Raw genomic sequence first — 11,029 nt, forward strand, 5'->3', positions numbered from 1 at the left:
TTATTATAACTTTTTGTTTGCTACATAGAATTTTTCTCAACAAGACATAGTCAAACTTAAGCTTCATTATAAGTTTAAGGCATTCACACTGGTGAAGCAAACTGGTGAATTTCACTTTGGTGAAAGATATTTGAAGAATACCTTAATGCTAATAAATATAACATTATAAAATAAGATTTACTGAAGCTATAAGACAATACTCTCTTTTTTGCAAAAATTTAAAAAACCCATGAATAATAATAATTAAGACTGTAAATAGACAATTAGATCTATACTTTCATGTATCTAAGCATCTTCACTATCAACAAAATTATTTACAATTTAAAATTTATAGAGTAACTATTTTATAAAACATTTAGTCTCTAATTGAGTGCATTTGATTCAGTAGTTTTTGAGCAAATAAGGGTCCCCAAACTAATGAGATTTAATGATTATTAAACACAATTAAAATGTTCTTTAAAACAATGTAAAGATATGATTTTGGCCAATTAGTTTAATAACTTTTAATTTATTTAAAAAATAAAAATTTCTTTTTAAGATAAAAATTTTAGCATGAAATTATGCTTTATTATGGATTTAACATATTTAATGATAGCATAAAAGATTTTCGTGAGAGTTATACAAACCATTTTAGCTTTTTTCAACAATATGGTTGTCATGTAGAAGAACAATTGACCTTTCATATGATGCATAAAGTAAGTCCATGATCCTTCATTGATCTTTTGCTCGACACCTTTCTTGAGACAATTATCAAATCTACAAAATTTATCAATATATCAATCAGTGATAGAAAAACTGGAATTATGTAAATCTATAATAAAAAAAGCATGTGAAAAATCAAAAATATACAAAGTTTTTAGAAGGATTTCAGAAAAATATTTGAAACAATTTTTATAAAAAAGAATAAACTAAGAATAACTCTTCCAAGAATAAACTAACAAAACTTACCTTAAATATCATTAACTTATATAGTTAGAACACTTTTAAACTCTTTTGTGAATAAAAAATGTGCTGCATTATTCAAATAGTGTGTGCATGTATATGTATGAATATATATATATTAATTTCACAAGGGGTGGGAAAAAGATCACATGCATAAATACTACGAGGAAAAAATTACTTATTTTAAACGCAATAAAACATAGTATATAGTCTGTCTATAAAAAGAACTCAGGTGAGCGAAAGAGAGGGAATCAGAAGGAAATAAGATATTCTTTTTTAAATGTGCTATTTCTTGTTTCCATAGCAGCAGACTGCCTTATATATTCGTTTTTATTCAAAAGAGGACAGCATTGATATGCTTTTTAAAAGAGGTCAGAGCTGGGATGATTTAATTTCATTTCAATGTTTTAAAGATCTGGCAATTAATATTTTTTGGTTATTTTAACTAACTTTCAATTTGTAGATCTTACATGTTAAGGTGTATTTCTCAGAAAACTTTTGCTTTGTGTGTTTCTTTGGATTTTGCTTCTCATTATAATCTTTGAATTTTTGAAGTATTGCGTTTTTTCCTTTCCCCCCCCTTTTTCCTTCTTATTTTGTCTTCCATTATGGGGCCTCGGGGCACATTCAGTTTTTAGTTGAAGCACTAACTACAGAAAGGTTCTAGAATATTAGCGGGGCTGTGTGTCCCCTGAAGAAGTACTGTTTTTGTTGACATGCTTATTTTTGATATTTCATTTTATTTTTATTTAAGTTCTCTCATATTAATTTAAATTGTAAACTTTGTGGATTGGGAAATTCTTCGTCCTTATGTTGCTTAACTGGTTTAAGGGAATAAAAATGTGCAATAATTCCTGTTTCGTCATTTACTTAATAACCACTTCACACCACTATTACTTAATTGCAACTTGATTGCATAATTACTTAATAGTAACTTTACAATTTAATTGTTTCAGTCAGTTGTGTAACATTGCAACTTATAATTAAAAAACTTCATACACTGGAAATGGTTAAAATATGTAAGAAAAGTAAAATTCAGTACTTTTGGACACATCATTAGACAATCTTACATATAATAAAAAACTATTTCTTACGTGAATAAAAACTCAGCGGCATCATTCAAACTGCCTTTCCTAGAGTTTTCTCGAGAACGAACTTCTGATAAGTTAAGAGATATTAATCTATCTAATGCAGTTAAATAATTGATGAAAAATTGTGAATCCAAGTCCTGCTGGCATTCTTCTTGATAAGCCTGAAATAAAATTTACTTTCAGTAAACAAAAATTATCTTTCTAATCTTTCTAAAAACAAAATTTATCTTTCTAATTTCAACTCTGGCAGCATTTCAGACAATATTAATCTTAAGAAATAAAAAAAGACCTAAAATAAAAACATGTTTCTCGAAATTATTAACACTAGAGTCCAGGCACAGTTTTAACTTTATGATTATAAATAAAAGTGTCAATTGTTTAGTTACCAAACAAATAAGTTTGCTCATAACCAAAAATAAAAGGTTATCACCAAATAGCAAAAAGCACTCTAAACAGGGTGTAGAGCCAAATTTTTCAACAAAAAATAAGCACTTTTCAAGCACTGCAATTAATTCTTACATATAATGAATACAAAGGAGATGTAAATTTTGACAGCAAAAATTCAGGTGAATTTTTATTTTGATTTCAGAGGGCAGAAAATGAAGCCTGTCTAAAATTGAGAATCTTTTGCAAAATGCAACAGAGTTGCACATGAGAGGGCAAAAATCCTTCCCGCTGAATCCAATTCAGTATACGCACAAGTGGACCCGCAAGTATTTCATCAAACATGTAAAATGAATAGCGTTTTCAAACGCTTTGGATCGACGATGTGCCTAAACAGATTGGGGTTAAATAATAGTGAAAATGTTGAGTAGAACAATGTTGCTTTTTTTTTTTGCATAATTCCTGACGAAAATCCACAGGGTAAAGAAAAGATACCAAATTTGAAAAAGGAAAAATGAAGCACTTTTTAAAAACATCCAATGAAAAAAGCACTTTTAAGAGCTTTACAAAAACGAAAATAAGTACTTTTTAAAAATGCTATGCACCCTGTTAAATGAAGGGGAAAAAATAATAATAACAGAAAAAGGAAAATTTGGGTTTTCTCAGTCTTTAAAAGGTTTCTATATTAAAGTCCAAATTCTCAAGAAAAAAACAAAAATTAATGTCAGTTAAATGTTTTACAATTCCTAAAAACATTCCAATTTAGATGTTAGAACATAATAAAACACTTACTTCATATATTTCTGACAGCATATAGTACCAATCACAACTGGATGGAAACAACATTTTACTCTCAATTAAGGTTGCATGTTCATATGCTTCTTTTACACGTTCAGTATCCAAATAAAGCCTCAATAACTTAATTCTTAAATCAATATTTTTTGGTTGTGCTTGCTAAAATAAAATAAAGAAAACATGCTTTACAAAAGTATCTATATTATATAAAACGCTAATACGTATGTATCAATAAAACAGATGATATTTCTTTTTTCGCGTTGGCAACAGTTTTCATTTTTAATTGATAGGATTCGGCACGCAAGAGCACGTAGTGCGCATCATATGGCTAATCTATATTATATAAAACGCTAATAAGTTTTAATTGATAGGCTTCGGCGCGCAAGAGCACGTAGTGAGTATCATATGTCTAATCGGGTGAATTCTCAAAAAAATTCTCACAAAATTATCTTCATCGAAGCCGATGCTTTACATCCGGCGTTCAGTACTATTTCATATTGTTTTACAACACATGGTTTTAGCCCTCTGGTAGGAAAGACTTTAAAACAAAACTTACAACAGTTACTTTTCTCAACAACTGAAATTTAGAATAGTGTGATTAAGAAAAATATGCAAACTGTTTTCAATTTCAAATTAATATTGAAATGCACAGGTTTAGAATTTTCTACAGTGAAAAGTTTTCGGAACTTCAGTATTCAAAAAAGTATACAAAAGCTAGACGTTAAGAACGTATCAAATGAGCGAGCAAAGCGAACATTCATTTAATATTGTAACTAATACCTCAGAAAAATTCCTTATTAATATCTCACTAAACCCAGAATCTAAAACATTGTTATATTAAAAGTATTCTTATTTGGGTCTTTTAAAAAAATACATGCAGGTAGTTAAAACTAGTTTTAACCAAAAGTGAAACAAAACCAGATAACCCTTTCTTGTTTCTTAATGAGTAAACTTTTTTTTCCCATCTAACAAAAATTTAAAAAAAAAAAAGAAAATTTATTTAGATAACATAAAAACTTTTATGAAATATATTATTCATTTTATAATAATACATTATTTATTGTGTTACTAATTATAAAGCTAGAAAGATTTACAATTACTAAGATAAAACACCACTAATAATAAAACAAAACCTACAAGTTCAGTAGCGATTAAATTTTCAAGCTCTTGATGGTCTGGATCTCCTTCTGCTGATACTAAGCATTCCTAAAATGATTTGAAAAAAAAAAAAATTTACTTTTTTTGATTGACAAACAGCTGTTTTGATTTTCCTAAGAAAAAATCAGAGGAATTTTTATTTTCAAAGAAAGGAAAAAAGTAATAAATAATCTAACTTTATTTATGTCTTACTTTAAAAAACCAGTTAATGTAAATGTTTCATAAAACAGATTATAAAATATCGTAATTATTGATCCAATGAAAATAAACTTTACTAAATTAAAATAAATCAATTAACTTTAAATCAAAGTAAATAAGTATGTTTGTGATACATTTACAGAGCTTAGTGAGTCTTAAATTGTTCTTAAAGCCAACCAGATATTAATATTAATAAAAAATCAGCTAAATTTATCAGACTATTGTATCAAGGAAAATGTTAATCTATTTGAAAATAGAAAATTTTAACAAGTATAATTATATAATATAGTATGATGGATTATGATGCTTAGTAAGACTAACCAGTTAAAACATGTAAACATATTTTTATCTCAATCAAATTAATATTTGTAAAAACTTAAAATTACCTGAAGCTTGAAAACTATTTCATAGTATTTGATAGTATGATGGATTATGATGCTTAGTAAGACTAACCAGTTAAAATATGTAAACATATTTTTATCTCAATCAAATTAATATTTGTAAAAACTTAAAATTACCCGAAGCTTGAAAACTATTTCATTGTGAGGATATATTTGTTCAGCTCTGTCAGCCCAATACTGAAAAAGAAAATCATTATAATAAATAACTTGTTTTAGTGGATTTAAGTAAAAACGAAAAATAATAATAATAATAAGTCTTACTTTAGCAGTTTCATGATCAACAGGAAGCAGACAATACAGTTCACAAACTGTAAAACAAAGCATTATGATACAGTTCTTATAAATGCAATGTTTAATTTTTAAATAAAAATTACTTCAGCTAAAAAATTTATAAATTAAGTAGGCTTAAAAAAATTATAATAAGGAATCTACAAAAAAAAATTTTATTAATACTTTTTTCAATAATTTTTTTATTAATTTTAATAATAATAATTATTATTTTTTTTTATAGTTTGCGATTGTTAAATTCACAAAATTAAATACACTAATATGTAATGCTAGTAACTAAAGCAAATGCTTTCTATCATTTTAAAGCTATTGAAATAAAGTGTATTTTAAAAATTTTTCTAAGCTGAGATAAATAGCTTGCCAAACTGAGACATTCTAATTAAAGATTGTAATATATATAGCATGGACAGTAATAAAAATTTTAAATTTAGACTATTGACTATTCAAGTAGGCAAAATTATGATTGAAAGTAGGAAAATAAATTTTCATTTACAATTTAACAGCTGAATAAACAAGTAAACTGAGAAACAAATTAACTAAAACTAATTATTATTAGGTTATAAAAATGTTGAAGAAAAATTTACATAAATACAGGAAATGAATGAATTCAGGAAATAATAATGAAAAACACAAAAATAATGGAACTTACTTTTGAGAACTATATCACTCTGATGGGAATCTATTTCCAATGAGCTATAAATAATAAATTTTAATTATTAGTAAAACGTAATAAACAAAGTTTTGAACATTAAGTACAATATCTAATAATAAAACAGAGAAACATAAAAAAAAAAATTATCGGGTTACTACAAAATCTTTTGTCCTTAACTGAAAATATTATTTTTAACCAACTTTACAAATAGAATAACCTAAAGAAAATAGTAAGGTAAATTTATGTGTATCTCAGAAGACAAATGTAAAAAAGCATAACAAATGAAAAGTTGTTAACTAAAAATTAAACAGAGAAATTCATTGTAAAAAAAATTTTGATGAAGTAATTTGTTAATAGGGCACATAATTTAGGCCAAATAATTTTATACTTAAATAAAAAATTCCGTCTTTTCTTATTAATTTATTTTTTTTCATCCATCAAGAGAAATGACCTATAAGCAATAATTTATTTCCCCCCCACCATAATAATGAATTAATTTAATATTGCAGAAACTAAAAATGAACTGGGACCACAATTAAACAATGTTTAAATGAGAAACATGCGAATCAATCGTACTTAACTTACTTTCCATTACTTAACAATTTAATTTGTGAGATATGTTCTGATACAGCATAAACTAAGAACATATACAAATGGAAGCATGAGTTTCAAGCCAAGTCTTTTCTTATTAATTTATTTTTTCTCATCCATCAAGAGAAATGACCTATAAGCAATAATTTATTTTCCCCCCACCATATTAATGAATTAATTTAATATTGCAGAAACTAAAAATGAACTGGGACCACAATTAAACAATGTTTAAATGAGAAACATGCGAATCGTACTTAACTTACTTTCCATTACTTAACAATTTAATTTGTGAGATATGTTCTGATACAGCATAAACTAAGAACATATACAAATGGAAGCATGAGTTTCAAGCCAAGTCGTATATACATTTCAAAGCATATTTATAAAGAAAAAAACTAATCTTACCGCTTATAAGATTGTAGGGCATTTTCTGGACTACTAGTAGCTTCATATATTTGAGCCATCAATTTATGAGCAGGAGCATGATGGTCTCTTACACTAAGAAAACCAGACAAATACCTGAAATAAAAAATAAAACAAAATTATAAAAATATTCTATAACATTAAAGTCAGCTGAATTGGATCAATTCAGAATGTTCATTTGCATCATAAATTCTGCTTTTCCAGTACATTCGTTATATTTCCTAATTAAATATTACTTAGGACCAGTGACTAAATAGTCTTAATTTCTACCCTTAACTATCGATATATAAGGCTCATATTAAGAGAGTAGTATATTTATGGTTCTCTGAAGGGAACTGAAAAGCGATTTTTCTGATGAAGGGAGGCTCCAACTTCCTGAACTGCAAATGATATTTTAACAAAGAAAAATACAGTGTATGCATTTGTCTGTATTTACAATAATATTAAATACTATAAATAAACCAAAATTCACAAATAAAAAATCATCCACAACTTAACACAAGCTTCTTAAATGTGCAATTATAATTGCTTTCAGTCTCTATTTTAGGCCTAAAAAATTATTAAAGCAATGTATATTTGAATATATATATGAAATCAATGTCATGGAATTGTCTTTAGGGAGATTCTACGGCCTTGCCCCACATTTGCTGCATGAAATGGATTAATATAAATTGTCATACAATTTTCTGTAAATATACGCCAATGCCTGAAATATATTACAGCTAAATATAAATACATAAAAATTATTTTATTTATATTCATCAAGAGACCTGTGAAAAATTATTATTTTTAATTGTTGTCGCAACATAGAATCATTCTAATAAGTTAAATTAAATTATAGATACATTCTTTATGCACAGCATGAAATCTGGCAATATGAATGGCATTAAAAGTTAACACTGTAAATTTAGTATTAGCTTTCAATACCATTCATTCATAGGTTGATGTGTTATTTTTAATAGCACTATCTTCTTTAACTATGTGATTGTTATTAAACTATATGATCTTATGTATTAAAATTTTTTTAATGTAAAATAAAAACAGCATATTAAGATTAATTTAAAGCAATAAAAAATTGATGATGCAATATGATGTAAAAGTATTCTAGGCAAACTTTTCTTAAGTTACTTAAGAATAATACTTACTTTCTAGCAGCTTCATAATCTTTTACTTGAAAGAAAAGTCTTGCAAAAGTATATCCTCTTAAATTTTTCTAGAAATATATATTTAAAAAGTATTAAAGTTTTATATAAGAAAGTAACAGTTTTATTAAAGTCATTTGAAGATAAAATTTAATTAAGCATAACATTTAGAATAACTGAAAATAATTGCACTTGCAGTTAAAAGCTATCAGGATAATATCCTGATTATTTATCCATAAATGAAAAAAAAATGTTTGGGAACCTATTAGAGTACTTGGTTAAAAAAAACTTCACAACGCAATTTTTTTTTCTTTCTAAGACAAGCAAAATGACTGTTCCCACTTAACAAACTGATTTATCATAAATCCCCTGTTATGTTAGGTACATAATGTATTTAGGAGAATCTTACATAAATCTCTGTGTATTTATAAAAATATAAAAGGTTTAATAATAATTAAGGGAGTTTTAGAATGCAAAATTGAATTTTTATATCTTAAAAATAAAATATATTCCATTGTTTAAAAATTTTTTGATGTAGATAACTATTTGGTTTATTTGCTACATATTTTAATAATATCTTGATATTTTTGCCAATTTTTGAGACACATTATAGAGTAATCTTTTTTCTATCACCACACATTTCTATATTTTTCAAACTTATCATTTCTATAGTTATTACATCACATGAATTATGAATTTCAGTAATAACTTTTTGACACACAAAGTTCATCATGATATACATGAATCCTTTTTCCAGCAGTTGCTGTTTTAGATTTCTTGAAATCGCTTATTTGAAAAATTATTATATTGGGCACTTTATTTGCGTAGAGTTCATTGTAAATTCATGTAGTATTAATGATCTTTTTTCAACAATTGCAATTTTTTCTTTAAAAGGTGATTTAAAGGTTATTTATAATAGTATTTGGAAATGCAAATTTGAGTATACACACCCGATTAATGATAATTTTATGTGTGAATTTTTTTTTTTTTTTACCAGTAATTGTTATGCATTTCTACATGGTTTTCAAAATACTTTTTTCAATTCAAATTCCTATAAATGCGGATTTCTGCATTCTATACTTTAAATTAAATTTGGCAATTTTTTTCATCATATACTAAAATTGTTTTGATTTTAAATGTTACTAGATTTTTATAGCTATTATATATATATTGTACTATATATATATAAGTTAATAGCATTGGTATCTGTTGAAGTCAAATCATGCTCCTTAATCTGCTACTCATAATTACATTTAACATCCATCCTCATCCATAAATATTAATAATACCTGGTTTAAACTGCCATTTTAAAAATATATAAGTCTAAACAAAATTTTTCTTTTGTAAATATATAGACATTTTTATTAAGTTAAAGTCTGGAAGTAAAACTTATTTTCTTACCATACTATTAAATTTTTACAATAATTTTATTGTAAAAACGTAATTGTCACAGTTTTACTCATTAAATTTTAATTTTCAATAAAATAGTCTTCTGTTAAACTGTATTATGCAACCATTAACTTTTTTTTAATAGTTTAACTAAAATAAGTTAAAATAGTTCAGAGTTGGCCCGGACAGGTAGCAATACAGAAACACTACCTCTCATATCTTCTAGAAGTTTTAGTATATATTGCAGTTACCATAGCTATAAATGGTGAATAAATTTTTAAAAAATAACCAAGGACCTACAGCAGTGTTTTCCCTGGAGCCCAAGCTCTAAATTTTTCAAGGCTTTAGTAATTTCATTATATCCTACTGGCACTTAAGAGGCATGTGACATTGTAATGCCTATTAGTCAAGTTGCTGTAGAAATATTATTCTCGGCATTAAAATACATTTACAAGGATTTAAAATCAAAGGATGATGGAAGATTTACTAGGATCGATTCTTTTCTTAAGATTGAGATATCTCAACTGCGAATTAAATTTCTATTTTTGTGTAGCTGATGATTATGTCAATATCTTTGAATGTAATGTTTTAAGGTATGAAATTACCAAAAATATCAAATTAAACTAAAACTCAGGGGAGACTTCCGTATCGTGATCTGTGGCAGAATAATCGCCAAGTCTGGCCTGTGAGAAACTTAAAAAAACATCACAGAAAGGGACCAGCTCGGAAGGTATAACTAGTAGCCACCTATGGGCAAATATCTATAAGTTTCTTTTTATTAAATTTGCAAGTTCTATTTGGCACTTTGGCGATTGTAGTTGGTGCGAGAGATCATGATACGGAAATATTCCCCTTTAAATCTTATTTTATAAAATCTCTTTCGACTTTCTTATTGTTTAACTTAATTGATTCTATTATAATGGATAATAAGGATCGTTGTCATTTGTCAGTTTCAAAATACAATGAATACTCTATTGATATCACCGCAACAACTTATAACTATTATCAGAAATGTATATAACAATTAACTTCTGACACTTAGAAATTGAATGGTAAGCAAAAAGAATAGATAAAGACACACAAAATCTTTACTTTCACAGTCACGCTTATCTATAGCTTTCAGATTCGGAAACAGGACTTAAACAGAAATGATTAGTGTCGAATAGTTATCAAAGAATGAGCATTAATGAAGATCTTTTAATTGCTAGGTAATTAATAAAAATTATTACCTCGTTTTCACTGTTTATTTTGCTCAAGACATCTAATACATGCCGCTCAACATCTTTTTTTGTACGAAACATACTTTACCACAATGAACAGGACTCTTATTTAATAAATATAAGGTACTTGGGAATTGTTATGAAATAAATAAAACTGCAAATTATACATTACACACGTATACATTAATAAATTTAATTACAAGAACGAAAATTTTCGTTAAAAGCTTTCAAAATCCCCAACGATGAAATCCCTAGAAAAGAAAGATTGTAAATATTGAACATAGAGAGAAAATTCGATACGATTAGGCGGGCAACGGACGCATTTAATTCTTAAATTGATGTATGAATAAGGAAA

At 26.4% G+C, this 11,029-nt stretch overlaps 1 protein-coding gene across 1 annotated transcript in view; it reads right to left on the minus strand.

Annotated features, from left to right (window-relative positions):
- LOC107438605 (nucleoporin 358) overlaps positions 1-10,986 on the minus strand; it is a 54,269-nt gene extending 43,283 nt beyond the window's left edge. The window contains exons 1-10 of the mRNA XM_087165875.1: positions 10,684-10,986; positions 8,069-8,136; positions 6,906-7,019; positions 5,907-5,950; positions 5,231-5,277; positions 5,087-5,146; positions 4,350-4,418; positions 3,210-3,371; positions 2,037-2,194; positions 627-756 (exon numbers count right to left, since the gene is read on the minus strand). Of these exons, the coding sequence (XP_087022001.1) occupies positions 627-756; positions 2,037-2,194; positions 3,210-3,371; positions 4,350-4,418; positions 5,087-5,146; positions 5,231-5,277; positions 5,907-5,950; positions 6,906-7,019; positions 8,069-8,136; positions 10,684-10,755 (924 nt within the window). The 5' untranslated portion in view covers positions 10,756-10,986. The remainder of the gene's footprint in view (positions 1-626; positions 757-2,036; positions 2,195-3,209; positions 3,372-4,349; positions 4,419-5,086; positions 5,147-5,230; positions 5,278-5,906; positions 5,951-6,905; positions 7,020-8,068; positions 8,137-10,683) is intronic.
- Positions 10,987-11,029: the final 43 nt, after the last annotated feature.

This window comes from Parasteatoda tepidariorum, chromosome 6 (assembly GCF_982258835.1).
Source record: "Parasteatoda tepidariorum strain Cologne lab strain chromosome 6, Ptep-v5.0, whole genome shotgun sequence".
NCBI lineage: Eukaryota > Metazoa > Arthropoda > Arachnida > Araneae > Theridiidae > Parasteatoda > Parasteatoda tepidariorum.